Below are 15,265 nucleotides of genomic sequence, written 5' to 3' on the forward strand. Positions count from 1 at the left end.
CACGTGATCCAGAGGTGACTTGCCTACGTAGCAGGGCTGCGGGGTGCCACGCTGATGCCACCCTACTTGCAGTGGTCCTGCCACCGTACGATGTCAAAGCAGAGGAGCGCAGCCCATGCCTCGTGGCTGGAAGAACCGACTGCACTGTAGGTAACGTAGAGTGTGGCGCCTAGGCCCCACAGGCACGATGCTGGCTCACGGTCCTGGGGACGCATGGCTGCAAGGCTGCCTCTGAGTTGGCTACATCATACTTCTAATTAGAATGTACTTTTTTTTTTTTTTTTTGGTTAGGTGGCCTGTGCTGTCCACCCTGCTGCTGCTTCTCTGGAGGCTCTGCCCAGGGCAGGTTCCCAGGATGCCCCTTTCTGCAACCCCTTCTTTGCTTTGGAACCTAATTCCCAGGTTGGAACAAGTGGGGGGCCAGGGGGCCTGATCGGGCTGTATAGAGGGATGAGGGGCCGTATCCAGGAGGGGATCTGGGAGTCCTCCGCCTCTCACCCTGGCACTGGCTCCTGGTGGTCTCCAGCCCAGCCCCATCTCTATGCAGCTCGGTTGGCTCACTTCCTTCCTTCAGGGCCTGCAGCGGCTTCCTGTCTGCGTCTTATTCTGTCCTCATGAAATGGGCTAGGCCTCGCCGCGCTGTGACCTAAGCTCCTTACGCTAGATTGTCTTCCAGGAAAAGACCTTTCAGAACTTGGAACGGCTTTTCAGGAATGTGCCTGTCCTGGGAGAGACCTAAGCAGAAGCCAGGCCACCCAGTCCAGGATGTTGGAGCTCACAGTCCTCTGCTTAGAACATGTCTATCCAGAAAAGCAGCAGACCTAGGTGTCACCTTCCCTTCCTAAGAACCCCCTGCCGGAGCTGAGGGCCTTGGCCTCCCGCCCCCGCCCCCGAAAGCCTTTCACCCTGCAGAGACCGGAGTCCTAGGTGCTGGCTTCCGTGGGCACTGGCAGTGAGCTCCTCCTCACGGGTGTCCCTCCACCCATGCCCACGTCCTTCCCTACCAGGACTGGCTCCGTCATAATTTATAGGCCCCAATTCAAAATGAAAACATGGGGTCTGTGGTTCAAAAATCATGAAGAATTCCAAGAAGGGGACCACAGAGCATCCAGCCCTGCTGAGCAGGGGCCCTTCTGAGAGGGGCCCCGGGCGACCCTCAGATCCCAGGCCAGGGAAAAAAAAAGTTGGTCTTTCCCTAAGCCCTCCCCCACCTCAGTGATTTGGGAAACATTTATTTATCAATTCTACTGTGTTAAAATATCCGTGATATAAAATGCACTGACTCACCCGTGCTCGGGGCAGGAAGCACTCACAGCTGTGCGCCATTCCCACTGTGGTCTCCAGAACGCCCTCCTCTCCCTACACTGAGCTCCTGTCCCCTCCCAGCCAGGGCTCCACCGTGCTGCTTCCCATCTCTGTGGATCTGAGCATTCCAGGGACCTAACGTGGGTGGACCCCTTGTCCTTCTGGGTCTGCTGCACGTCACTGTACACCGTGTCCCCAGACCTGTCTGTACTGGGGTGGGGTTCCTCTTCTAGGCTGAGTGATACTCCAGTAAGTGGATGGGCCTCCTGTGCTGTGCATTCATGCCTGTGGGGACACACGGGTGAGGCATCCTGCTGTGTGCTCACAGTGCTCACCTGTGCGCCTGAGCGTCTGTCACAGTCCCTCCGTCCTTTAGGGTGCACCCTGATAAGCATGCTCATTAACTGAGGGTTGTTCCACCACTGAGCTATAGCCCTAGTCCCTTTATTTTTTAAATTTTGAGACAGTCTCCCTAAGTTGCTGAGGCTGGTCCTGAACTTGCCATCCTCCTACCTCAGCCTCCCAAGTCACTGATTTACAGGTGTAAACCATCAGGCCCCGGCATAAACATTATTATTTTTTAACTTCTTTTTCGTTTGGGTCTTGTGGTGCTGGCATTCAAACCCAGGACCTTGTGCGTGCTAGGCAAGCACTCTGCCACTGAGCCACACCCCCAGTTCCAAATATTGATATTTTTTAAATGTTTATTTTTTTAGTTGTAGGTGGACACAACATCTACATTTCATTTTTATGTGCTGCTCAGGCGTGCTAGGCGAGTGAGCCACAACCCCAGCGCCCCCAAATATTAGTTTTTAAGAGAAAACCTTCTCTTAGTCATCTAGTTGGTTTTCAGCTCCCGGCTTTTCATCACCACTGAAACGCAGAGCAAAACCAAAATATCTCAGCAACCACATCAGATCATGAGGAATGACCAAAGTCCACCTGTACCCTTGTCCCCCGGCATCCCCAGGCTGGGTCTCACTGTGGTGGGGTTCAGACAGGAGGTAGTTATTTCCTGGCAGTTGCTTGGACGTTCCCATGAGGACCTCCCATCCAGCACCGGTCCCCACAGGTACTGCCCATTCAGGGGAAACATCTCCTGTGCCCTGTTTAGTTCCAGCCAAAGCCAGAACCGGGTTACAGGCAGCTCAGTGGTGGACACTTCTGAGTGTGTGCTGCTCTAATTCCATCTTCAGCACAGGGAAAAAAAAAAAGAAAAAAAAGCTAGAAACAACCCACGTGTCCATTAAGAGGGCAGCAGGTCTTCAAGCTGCAGGCTCCTGTGGCACCACGGGAGGATCCTGAGGCCGCTGAGGCAGAGAAGATGGTGAGCTGTAGAAAGTTTGTCAAACGCTCCTCTTTATGTAACAAATTAAAGCGCAGGGTGTGGGGCTCTTCTCATGGGCTCTCCGGTGCAGAAGGAATATGGATTTTTCAGCTTGGAGATGGGCCAGCTGGGAAACCTGTTGCTTTGCAGAGGGGTCATATGCCTCAGTGGTGAGAGGACTGAAAGAGACTTCTAACGGACAGAGTTTGGAAATTCTTGTTTTTTCTTACTAGGCATTGGACCGAGAGCCTCCTACGTGCCTGGTGGGTGCCCTAGCACTGAGGCACACCCTTTGTCTGCAGACTTTTTGATTTTGAACCATGTGTATTAGCCACGGCTTTCCAGAGAAGCGAAAGTGCAGATATTTAGAGATATTTGGAAGACATTCATCATGGGAATTGGCTGCCCTCTGCCCACTGCAGGCTGGAAACCAGGAGAGCTGGTGCTACAACCCAGTCAAAGACCAAGACCTGGTTTGACCAGGAGACCCGAGGCCCAGGAGCAGCCATGTCCCAGAGCAGGAGATGGAAGTCCCAGCTCCAACAGAGAAAGAGAGGCCTTAGTTCACCATTCCCTTACATCTCTGTTCTTCCCCATCCCTCAGGGATCGCATGCTTTCCATACCCACGTATCAGTGGGTGGATCTTCTCAGTGCACTGATCTGGCTGCTCATCTCTTTCAGAAACACCTTCAGAGACTTTGTTAGTGTCCCATCTTTGTGACAAAACACCTAGATACATCAACCTAAGTGGAGGAAAGGCTTATTGTAGCTCATAGTGTCAGGTTTTTTTGTTCGTTGTTATAGGTTTACAGTTGGTGCTTTGACTATATCCCTCATCACCTTGAAATTTACATGTTTTTTCCTTTTTCCCAACCTCCTTCTCCCTGATCTTCTCTCTGATCTTCTTCTCCCTAACCCTCTCCTCCCTCATCTCATTTTCTCTGGGTCACCTCTGTAACACCCCACTCCTTTCCTGCTGAGGGGCAGAATCACAGCCTCTGGGACAGGAGTCCCCTGGGTTTCTCCTTTGCTAGCAAAGCAATAGACCTTTTTTCCTTTTTCTCAAAACTGTGTCTCGGTATTGGATTGTCATCAGGGACAAGGATGGAGCTTTCGGCCACAGCTGCTGCTTGGAGCCATTGCTCTGTGCCTGTGGCAGGTCAGGAAGTCGTGTTGCGGCAGGAGTGCATGGCACAGACCTGTTCGCCTCATGGTGGGGAGGTAGTCGAGAGAGGGAACAGGGCTGGGTCCCTGTATCCCCTCAAGGGCACACCCCCAATGATCCAACTCCCTCCCATCTGGCCCCACCCCCTACAGATGTCACCACTTCCGGACAGTGCCACAGGCTGGACACCAGGCCTTCTACATGTGGCCCTCAGGGCTTTCCCGACCCAAGCTTCAGCCCAGAGCATTTTTTAAGACCCTTGATTCCTATGGCCAAGTTATCTCCCAAATAGGTTAAATGTCTCGGAACAGAGGGAAATCAAGGGTCTCCACAACCTGAGGTCTGCGTGCCCCCATCCCACACAAAGCCTCCTGGATCATTCTTTCACCCTGTTAGGCCCTTTCTGGAGTTGGAAGTTATTCTCATCCCCCATGATAATTCATCCATTGACTTATCAGGCAGCACAGGGATAACTGGGAACCCAGGGGTGACGGATGCCAGGGTTCCTGCCCTGGGAGCTCATGGTCTGAGGAAGAGTCAGAAAAACTGGATAATAAACAAGAAAACAACTGAATAAAAGGATCAGAGTGGCAAGGACCACGATGTCAGTGACAGGCATCAGCACAATCAGGGAGGCTCTCTGGGGAGGTGACCTTTCATGGAACTCTGGGGATAAGTAGGTCTGTGTGGCTCTATGGGGAAAGGGCACCTCAGGAAGGAGGCTCCTCAGCCCCTGCGAATGTCCCTGAGGTAGGAGCAAACCTGGCAACAAGGTCAGGATGCCTGGGACAGTGTGAGCAAGGCCCTGGATGGGCTGGGCCAGGCTTGGTCTGGGGTGGGGGTGGTGGAAAGAAAGGGTACTGACCCTCTGAAAGGTTTCAGGTTTACAGCAGTGGCTTTACCTTTTACAAAGTGCCTGGGGTGGGTGGGTGGGAGGAGTCTGTGATGGGAGGGGCAAGCCATGCTAGGTAGGGAATTGAGCCTCAGGGCCACCTAGTAGGCACGTCCCCTTCACAGGAGTCTCCGTGTGTGTCTTGTGGCCAAAAGAATGGATCTGTGCTTTTTGGTGCTCCGTCCTCCCCCCTGCCAGCTCTAAAACACTTCATCTGAGGGCCTAGCTCAGCAGCGGAGCACGTGCAAGTCCCTGGGTTCAATTGTGCATATCTACACATACATATAAGTACATATACCCATAGATAAATATATGTACATATAGAGACATATTTGTTTTTCAGTACTGAGGATTTAACCCAGGGCCTCCCACGTGATAGGGAAGGAGGAGGAGGAGGAGGAGGAGGGAGGAAAACAAATGAATGAATGAAATGGGAGCTCAGGCCCCGCCCCAGGGCCACAGGCACCGCCCATGGCTCCACCCCAAATTTCGGCCCCGCCCCCGGGACGCGCTGCTCTCCGGGCTCATCCGCGCGTCATTTCCGGGGCGGTGGCGGGAGCGAGGCTCATTTCCGCCCTCGGGGAAGCAGCGGCGGCGGTGGCGGCGCAGGAGGCCGGGCCGGGCGCCGAGGGACCGAGGACGTACGGGCGGGCGGCCGGGGAGCCATGGAGCGCGGCCCCTGGGCCGGGGGGCGCGGGCCGGGGCGGTGAGTGCCGGGCCGGGCGGGCGGAGCGGCCCGGTGTCGGCCGCGGCCGTTTGGGGAGCCGGGCCGGGCCGGGCCGCGCGGCCGGGACGGCCAGGTGGGAAGCCCCCGAGACCCCGCACCGCTGATGCGGCCGCGGGTCCGAGGACCGGGGTCGGCCCGCGGGCCGGCGTCGCGAACTGCTGCCCCGCCGTCCGTTTCCCAGCGCCCACTCTCCTGGGGCTCGGCCTCCGGCTTCGGGGAGTGCCCAGCCCAGCCGGGGACTCGTTCCTGCCCGGAGCCTGCCCGCGTCGGCCGCCCGGGTCCACTCTCGCCCTGTCAGGCATCTTCCTGCGGGCTGGGAACCCAGAGCAGGCTTCTCGGTCTCCGCTCCGTCTCCAGGAGCAGCCGGGGCTCGTTGCACAACCCCTCACCTATGAGGGCCATTCCGACTTAGGACTGCGGGTCCCGCATTTGCCCCAGGATGAAGTCCAAACAACACAGCAGGGCCCAGGGGCGCGACCTGACCCAGCCCTGGCTCTCTGGGACCCCTGTTGCTGACCCCTCTTCCTGCCACGTTCTGCCATAGTTCGAAGCCTGCGGTTCCTGGAACTCTTTCACCTCCTGTACTTAGTCCCTGCTCCTCCACCTGTCCAGTCCTCTGACACCTGGTCACTTGAACCACACCTTCCTTCTGGCACTTTCCCATTCTGGCTGGCTGGGTGAGGTGCCATCACAGGCAGTCATATGTAGGTGTCTTAAAGTGTTGCAGTTATCTGGTTGTTTGTTGGTCCTCATAAGACCTAGCTGGGGGCTGAGCAGGGTGGCATTCACCTGTAATTCCAGCAACTTGGGAGGCTGAGACAGCAGGACAGCAAGTTCAAAGCCAGCCTCAGCAATTAGATCCTGTTTCAAAAAATACAGAAGTCTGGGGGTGTAGCTCAGTGGTAAATATGCCCTGGGTTTGAAAAGACAAAAATAAAAAAGCCCTACTGAGGTGCATGTCGTGGCAATAGTTGGGGTTCTGGGTGCCAGGCATGTGTTCCCAGTAAGTGAGGCATCTGGGTGTGCGCTGCCCAGTTCAACCCATCAGTGACACACAGGAGGTCCCAGCATCTTGACTTGAAGATGCTGGGCCTCTTCCTTAACAAACTGGTGGACCCTAGAGGTGCTTGTTATCTTCCTGTGGCTTCCTCTTCTCCTCCTGCCCCTTAACACTGAACATCCAGTCAGCAAATTGTTGTTGAGCCAAAGTACATAGTTACTGGTCCTGCCTACGTGGTGTTTCTACTTAAGTGGCCGGGATCTGGTTAAACTTGTGAATAAAAGCAGTGGTGAGTACCATAGAGACTAGCCTGGAACTGTGAAAGTGTAGGAGCAGTCCAGGCAGGTGTGGAGGATCCAGAGAGCACTGGGAGTGAGAAGCAGGGAGGAGAATGACCAGCAGGTTGGGGGGTGCTCAGGGTGACAGAGATCCTAAGACAGGATGTAGGTGTATGTCTTCTGGAGAACTGAGAGCAAGGTAGTGAGACCTGAGAGGTGGTCCAAGCCTAACTGTAGGTCTAGCAGGCAGGTGGTACAGAGGGATGGGATCTGGGAACAGTGGGAGGCCACAGGACACCCTAGAAGGAAAGTGGCTTGGCAGTCAGATTTGTGGTGGGAAGCCTGGCGCAATGGTGCACGCCTGTAATCCAGTGGCTCGGAGGCTGAGTCAGGAGTATTGCTAGTTCAAAGCCAGCCTCAGCAGTTTATCAAGGCTCTAAGAAACTTAGTGAGACCCTGCCTCTAAATATAAAAAGGGCTGGGGATGTGGCTCAGTGGTTAAGTGCCCCTGGGTACAATCCCTAATACAAAAAAAAAAAAAATTGTGTGAAAAGATGGATGTCCTGGAGGGACGATGCTTGCTGAAGAGAGACTGCTGCCAGTGGAGGCCATTGCCCCAGTCTAGGGCAGGGTGCTGGAGGAGGGGACAAGGTGGTTGCTGGTGAGGGTAGAGGCAGGTAGAGCCATCAGACCTGAGGACAAATTGGATTGGATCTGGAGGGTGGAGACCAGCCTTGTCAATCTGCAGGATTGCTAGGGGCCTCCAACCTGCTCACTGAGTACTCAGACTAGCCTTTCTCCAGGATTGAGACCCCCTCCAAGCCACCTGTCACCAGCGGAACACCCCTGGTGGAGAGTATGTTGATGCTGACATTTCTCAGTCTTGACATTGTGGCTATTTGGGCCTGGGTCATTCTCTAATGGGGCATCCTGGCCAGCAGGGTGCTGAGCAGCCTCACTCTATTCCAGGAGCACCTCCAGTTGTGACAATCATAGATATCTTCAAATAGCATCAAGTGTCCACTGGTGGGGGATACCTCTGTTTGAGTGCCAGCATCATAGACTCTCCCTCTGAAAAGGACTCTTACATGAGGCTTGCATTCTGCCCTGTGTTGTCCTTGTGTCTGCCTGGCTCTCACAGCTTTCCTCCTTGTGCCACTGGATCCTGTGACTGGGATATGGCTCTCTCCAGACCTGCCCATGTCTCAGTTCCAGAGGAACAGATGTATTTCTGCCCCACCCCAGCTGAGTCTGCGGGCCTACAGTTTCATATGCACTAGTGTGTGTTCCCATTTGCCTCTGAACCATGTCCTGATGGCCCAGTGTTCTTCAAATGCTGTGACTCAAAACTAGGCATAACCAGGTATTCTCTGTGGAAATTGAGCTGTGTGTTTGTTGCCCTTGTTCTGTTTGCAAAGGAAACACAGTGGGTGCGTAGGTTTTCCTCAGACCTGTGTTTTCTTGATCTGTGGTCTGGGACTCCCTATGTGGAGGAAATTGCTTTGGCACTTTAGCTGTTGTTGGTTTAACACATTTCATGGCATCCTGCAAGAGGAGTAATGTCTGAATCCCCAGTCCAAGCCAGGAATTATCTTCCAGTTAACTCTTCCTTTCATTTATGTCCCCTGTGAGGCAAATGACATCCACATTTGTACAGGAGAACACTGAGGCCCAGGGATGTTCAGTGAGTCACCCGAACTTAGTGAGACCCTGTCTCTAAATATAAAAAGGGCTGGGGATGTGGCCCAGTGGTTAAGTGTCCCTGGGTACAATCCCTAGTACAAAAAAAAAAAAAAAAAAAAAAAAAATTATGGTGTGAAAAGATGGATGTCCTGGAGGGAGGATGCTTGCTGAAGAGAGAGGTTGTGGAGCCCTAAGGTCGCAGTGCTGGAGAAGGAGTTCCAGGCTCCCTAGGCCCCACCCTTCCACCCGCCTGCCCCAAGCTCGGGGAAGAGCCATTGTTCCCAGCTCAGTGGCCACTGCCCAAACTGAGCCTTTGTTTGCTGATTTCCTTTCTGGACACCAAGGTCCTGTGAACTCACAGGGACGCTGTAGTAGGGGAGGAACTTGTGTACTCCTGGGTCCCCTCAATTCGAGACCTGTGCATTCCTGGGCTTCCCTTGTCATCTGGGGGTGGCCAGATGAAAGATTGCACAGAGATGAGCTGGGGAAAGGTCTGGACAACAGGATGGACAGAATCCTGGGCGTGAGGAGGTCTCCCTGGACTCAGAGCTAGGGGTGTGTGCTGGCGGGACGGGTCTGATGGCCTGGCATGTCCTACAGGCCATAGCTGGGTGGAAATGGCAAGAGTTGAGGATTACAAGCTGAGGAGGGGTGGCAGGAGGCTCCTTTTGGTGTGGGCTGGGGCTGGGGCTGGGGCTGGGCCTGGGCCTGGGGCTGGGCCTGGGCCTGGGCCTGGGCCTGGTCCTGAGGCTGCCTGTGTAGCAGTCTGAGCAGGAGAGGATCAGACTGGGCCATGAGGATCTGCGATGAATGGGTTTGGGACTACACTTTCCCACCTGGCACAGGTTGGGCCCCCAGCTTCCCTGAAGGAGCCCACATTTCTGTGTCCCCTGCAGGGTTTTCCACTGCACGACGACATGGAGACCTGTGGCCACAAGGCTCCTGGGGGCTCAGCTTGGACGGCAGTGGGGCTGGGCTGCAGCCTCCTAACGGGGCTTTTGTCTGGGGTGGTGGCCTGGGAGACGCCCTCCCCACTGCCTGCATCTTGGAGCACCCCTGCATCTCCCCTGCCAAGTGAGGCTGGGCTGCCTTGTTGGTGGGTGCTCCTGAAGAGGCCCAGTGAAGGGCCCGGCGCCCACCATGAACGGCCTGTCAGTGAGCGAACTCTGCTGCCTCTTCTGCTGCCCACCGTGCCCTGGCCGTATTGCTGCCAAGCTCGCCTTCCTGCCTCCAGAGCCTACCTACTCACTGCTGCCTGAGCCTGAGCCAGGGCCTGGAGGGGCTGGAGCTGCCCCCTCAGGGTCCCTGAGAGTCTCTGCCGGCACCCCAGGGCGCTGGAAGGTCCACCTGACTGAACGTGCTGACTTCCAGTACAGCCAGCGTGAACTGGACACCATTGAGGTCTTCCTGACTAAGAGCACCCGTGGCAACCGCATCTCCTGCATGTATGTGCGTTGCGTGCCTGGTGCCAGGTGAGAGCTGGAGGGTTTTTTGGGATGGGGTTGGGAGCAGGCAGGCATGCACCTGGCCCAGGGTGCTCTGTTCTTGGATTCCTGCTTCTACCCAGGGTGCTAAGAATGGTACTTGGCATGGTGGTAGTAGCCTCCCCAAGTGCCAGAGCCAGGATGAAAGGCCATCTAGTTGGCATGGGCGTGGGTTCCCTTATCCTCCCTGTCTTGATTCCTGTTACCAGTGGAGCTACTGCCCAGATTTGGGCAAGAGCAGGCCCCCCACCTGTGCTGCTACAGAACTACCTCAGGCCCTTCGTGCAGGGCCTTTCAGCGTGCAGTCCTCAGGAGAGCCCCCCTCCCCCCGTGTGCTGCCTCTTGGGGATGAGGACACAGGCTCAGGGTGGGCAAGCCAGGTGATTCAAGTGGAACTCTAGTGATTGCCCTGCCACCTGCTCTCAAGGGTCATATCTCCCAAGCTCCAGCCAGAGGGGTGAGGCACAGGTGGGGCAGTAGGCCTTCCTACAGGCAGGGACCTGAGTCCAAAGGGCAAGCTATTACCTTTGTGCTGGGCTGGTACTGCCAGAGGAAGCTGCCCATGGGCCAGGGCCAGGACCTGCCTGGTATTTGCTCTTGTTTGACTTACAGCAAGGCCTCATCCCACCTCAGGTCTTATAGGATGGGCACAGGCCTCTGTGAGCAGCATTGTCTTTATTCATGTGTGGGGTTTTGGGTGGGGCCCAGCTCACAGCAGTGCAGCTCCTGGTCTAGGGAGGTTCCTAGCAGTGGCAGGAGTGTGAGCACCCCAGGGACTATCAGGCCATTCCAGGAGAGTTTCTGCAGCAGAGATGGCCGCTGTCCAGTGGGGCTGGAAGTGGTAACTGCTGTAGCTTGCCAAGCTCACATTGTGGGTCCCCCTTCAAATGTGCAGGGAAATAGTAGTGTCAGGGGTGGGTTCAAAGTGAATTCTCAAAAGAGGGCATTGGGAAATCTGGGCGCAGTGGTGCACACTCATAATCCCAGTGGCCCAGGAGGCTAAGGCAGGATTGTGAGTTCAAAGCCAGCCTCAGCAAAAGTAAGGCCCTAAGCAACTCAGTGAGACCCTGTCTCCAAGTAAAATACAAAAAAGGCCTGGGGATATGGCTCAGTGGTCGAGTGCCCCTGAGTTCAATCCCAGTCTCCTTTGCCCCCCCACCAAAAAGAAAAAGAGGGCATTGGGAACTGTCTCCAGTTGAGGTGCCAGGTTCACCTTCTTCATTGAGGCCCTTCAGGCCCAGCGCTCATTTCCGTGGAGCAGGTGGGATCTGAAAAGGACTGTAGGAGCAGCAGCAAAATGGCAGAGGTAGGAAGGTTCCACAGGATGTTGCAAACTTGATTCACAAAGTGGGTGTAGCTGAGGTGGCATGCTCACAGTCTTTGTTTTGGCCTATTGGGACCAGTGCTCATTATTGCTGAGTATGTGTAATTTAAAAACAGCTTATGTGAGCACTAGTGAAAAACAGGTGGCAGAGGTGTTCCCGAGGCAGGCCTCACTGAATCCACAGTTCACATGGGGCATTGTCCCATTCAGCCTTTTGGCCAGTGTGTGTTATGGCTGAATATGTGCAATTAAAACTAGCTTGATGGGGCTGGGCTGGGGCTCAGTGGTAGGCCCTGGGTTCTATCCTCAGCACCACATGAAAAACAAATAAAATAAAGGTATGAAAAATGCAGTTATAAAAAAAAATAAAAACAGCTTGAAGGTGCAGCAAGGAAACGGTGGTGTAGGGAGATTGCAGAGGAAGTGTCAAACTGAGTTTTCAAGGTGGGCATTGAGAATTACCCCTCATGCAAAACCAGTGTCACTGTGCTCATTTTGGCTGAATATGTGCAGTTTGAAAAGAGCTTATGGTTTGTCTGAAGCATTCCTTTCAGAGGAAGCCTGACATCATGGCCAGCCAACCCAGTGAGAGGAGCTGGCCATTCTGCAGCCCAGGTGGTTTATACTCTGGCCAATGCTCTTGTCCTGTCCATGTTGGAACCTTGGAGGTGGAGCTGGGCCATCTTTGCCTTGCCCTTGCTGGTTGTGTGGCCATCTGGGAGGGAAGTAGATGAGGTGACAGGTGCCTCTGGCTGCCAGGATGAACTGTCACAAGTCCTCTGCCCTGGGACAGTCTCCCCAGGCCAGGCCTGTGCTCCCGTCCCCCTGACCTGTGCCCCCAGGTACACAGTTCTCTTCTCGCATGGCAACGCAGTGGACCTGGGTCAGATGAGCAGCTTCTACATCGGCCTGGGCACCCGCATCAGCTGCAACATATTCTCCTATGACTACTCTGGCTATGGCGTGAGCTCAGGCAGGCCCTCCGAGAAGAATCTCTATGCAGATATCGATGCTGCCTGGCAGGCCCTGCGTACGAGGTGAGGGCCACAGGTCAGCTGTTATGCTCCCCAGGGAGTGACCAAGCTTTCTTTGGGGGGAGAGGAAGCGGGTACCAGGTCCTGCTGGGTGGACCTTCAAGAGAGAGATCTGCAGAGGCCTTGGGGTGTAGTTGCCCATCTCCTTTTGACTGAGGCGGGGCTGGGCTGGCCTGGGATTGGGGAGCAGCTGCTCCTGGGTCCTCATTAGACAACAGCTGTCTAAGGTCAATGAAGCTCTGCCAGGTATGAGGGGCTGGACAGAGGACACTGGGATCAGAAGGTGGTAGTTGAGACCTGTGTGAGACGATAACTGGAAGCCTGAGACACAAGGGCCCCTTAGGGTACAGGGTAGGCATGGCCTGCTCTGTCTGGATTGGGGTTGTGTGACTGTGGAGCACAGCTCATCCTGGGGCAGTGGGCAGGTAGGTCTTGCAACTGAGTCTGGAGGACTCTGTCCAGCATTTTGGAGCCCAAATTGGTTGGGGGATTAGTGGGTATGGGCTTCAGCTCACACCTGAGGTCTGGGCCAGCCTGTCTCCAGACTCTTAGTCATGTGGTCCCTCTGTCCATACCCTGCTCTCCTGGTCATCCAGGTCCCAGGCAGTCCTCCCTGCCCCACCTCAGAGTGGTACACACTCTGCCCCTAAACCAGTGTTTGCAGAGTGCAGCTTCATCTTAGCACTGTTGTAGAGGGTGGGCAGCCCAACCCAGTCCTCCTGCTCAGGGCTGCCCACCATGGCCCTTCCTGGCTGACTGGTTTGACCCCCTCTGGTAGGGCACAGGTGCAACACTGGGAAGTTAGCAGCCCAAGGGAGGTGGGAGCCCTCGTCACCATGGAGATGTGCCAGGCAGTTCCAGAGCCCAGTCCCCTAGCACCTGGCACTGGGGACCCATCTGAGCATACCTTCCCCTGTGGCTCCTGTACAGTGTTCTCAGCTTGCTCACTTCTGTCCCCACTGCCTCAGGCGCTGGCAGAGTCACAGCCCAGTGGGGGGTATGAGGCTGTTCATCTGTCCTGTCACCTGCACTGTCCTGTTCTCTTACTCCACAGGGACCTGTTGTCTTACCTCCACAGCTGTGAGTCAGTGGGAGGTAGGGAGACCTGGGGACAAAGACCGGCTCCATTCAGGACAGGCTTTTTTTGTCCAAGCACTCAGCACAGTAGTGGCCATTGAGGCTGGGAGCAGGCCAGTGAGCCTGAGGCAGAACTGGGGGTCTGGGTACAAGCTGGGGACCTGTATTGGTGGCCTTTGGGTGGGCCAAGAGGTAGAGTCAGATTTCCCTGTGGATTGTCCAGGTAGAACACAGGATGGCCTCTGTACACCAGGAAGGGTGGCCCCTTGGAACCAGGCTCAGGAGCTTCTGGGAGGAGAGCTGTGGCATCCTGTATGGGGAGGTAGCCAATGAGTCCCCACGTGGGAGCCAGTGCAGTGCTAGATCAGCCAAGGCAGAGCAGATGGGCTGCACATGGACCTGCTGGATGTGCAGAGTGCGGAGGGGCCAGGCCCAGAGGTGGGAGCTGGTGGTGGAAGGTCATCTGGGTCCTGGCACCATTGTGTGGATGAGGTGGCATCCACCTGCTGCAGCCACCGCCACAACTGCTTGTCTGCGTTGTACCAAGCCCTTAGTTGGGTACTGGGGGCCCCAAACTTGCCTGAGACATCCAGGGACACAGCCACCTAAGTTCCTAACAACCAGAGCTGATGGGAAGGGTGCAGAGGAGGAGAGCCCCACTACCTTACACGGGCAAAGGCTTTTTGTTCAGGAACCAGAGGTCCTGAAGCTGGTTACAGTGTAGCGGCAGCAGGTTGTACCTAGGTCTACTCTGATCAAATGTGGGGGGAGGGGGAGAGTGGGAGTGGTTAGGTCCTGCCCGGCACCCCCAGCTCCCTCACCAGGTATGCCTCCCCACAGCGAGTCCCAGTACATGCTGTGGTAGGAACACCGGGAGGAGGGTGGGTGCTGAGGCTGCTTCCAGAGCTATGTACCCATTTCTGGGAGGAGCGCAGAGACCTGCCCTGGTCACTGTGGGGGCTGCCTTAGGCCTAGGCTGACCTTGTCCCGGCCGCCGCCAGGTACGGCATCAGCCCGGACAGCATCATCCTGTACGGGCAGAGCATTGGCACAGTGCCCACAGTGGACCTGGCCTCGCGTTACGAGTGCGCTGCGGTGGTGCTGCACTCGCCTCTCACCTCGGGCATGCGCGTTGCCTTTCCCGACACCAAGAAGACCTACTGCTTCGATGCGTTCCCCAAGTGAGCCAGGGCACGTGGGGGTGGAGTGGGTAGTGCTGAGGGGCAGGGAGGGGGCTGGGCTGGAGCAAACAGCTGACCTGCCCTGCCTGGCCCCATTCCGCAGCATTGAGAAGGTGTCCAAGATCACATCGCCCGTGCTCATCATCCACGGCACGGAGGACGAGGTGATCGACTTCTCCCATGGGCTGGCGCTGTACGAACGTTGCCCCAAGGCCGTCGAGCCACTGTGGGTGGAGGGCGCTGGACACAACGACATTGAGCTCTACAGTCAGTACCTGGAGCGCCTACGCCGCTTCATCTCCCAGGAGCTGCCCAGCCAGCGCGCCTAGCGGCTACCTGTGCACCACTGCGCCGGGACCTCAGCAATAAGGCAGCCGCCTGGACTTGTCCTGCTGCAGCCCTGGGGGCTGCATGTGGACCCCCAGGACTCCCAGGCAGCAGGCAGGCAGCCGTGACCCCGGCCCGGCCCAGGGGCCATGGACATTGTACAGGAGATAGAGCTATGCTCTCTTCCTTTTGAAAGCAAAAAGAAGAAAAGACGTGAAAACAAATTAAAGATTTAAGATTTTAGGGTTCCTTTCCTTTTTGTGGTTCATACGCTTTCCGGGTCTTGGTGAGCTCCAAGAGGAGCAGGGATTCCAGGGTTCTTGGCTTTAGCATACACCAGAGAGGCTGGTTAAAGCCCTGTGCCAAGGGCAGCCCTTGCAGCAAACTGCTTGTGGTTAGTTGCAGCTTGCTCTGGGGGAGCCCATTCTGGACCCAGAAGTGTCAGGCTCCTCAGGCCCAG

General features: G+C 55.8%; 1 protein-coding gene across 2 annotated transcripts; it reads left to right on the forward strand.

Annotated features, from left to right (window-relative positions):
* Positions 1 to 5,285: 5,285 nt before the first annotated feature.
* On the forward strand, positions 5,286 to 15,048 carry Abhd17a (abhydrolase domain containing 17A, depalmitoylase). 2 transcript variants are annotated; one of them, XM_026414670.1, is made up of 5 exons: positions 5,286 to 5,396; positions 9,275 to 9,850; positions 12,029 to 12,223; positions 14,299 to 14,478; positions 14,582 to 15,048. In XM_026414670.1, exons 2-5 carry the CDS (start codon positions 9,519 to 9,521, stop codon positions 14,805 to 14,807), a joined length of 933 nt encoding a protein of 310 aa, XP_026270455.1. In that variant the 5' UTR covers positions 5,286 to 5,396; positions 9,275 to 9,518; the 3' UTR covers positions 14,808 to 15,048. The 2 variants fall into 2 exon arrangements, with proteins under 2 accessions (XP_026270455.1, XP_026270457.1); XM_026414672.2 differs by lacking the exon at positions 5,286 to 5,396 and adding an exon at positions 5,512 to 6,121.
* The last annotated feature ends 217 nt before the right edge of the window (positions 15,049 to 15,265 follow it).

This window comes from Urocitellus parryii, chromosome 3 (assembly GCF_045843805.1).
Source record: "Urocitellus parryii isolate mUroPar1 chromosome 3, mUroPar1.hap1, whole genome shotgun sequence".
Classification (NCBI taxonomy): Eukaryota; Metazoa; Chordata; class Mammalia; order Rodentia; family Sciuridae; genus Urocitellus; species Urocitellus parryii.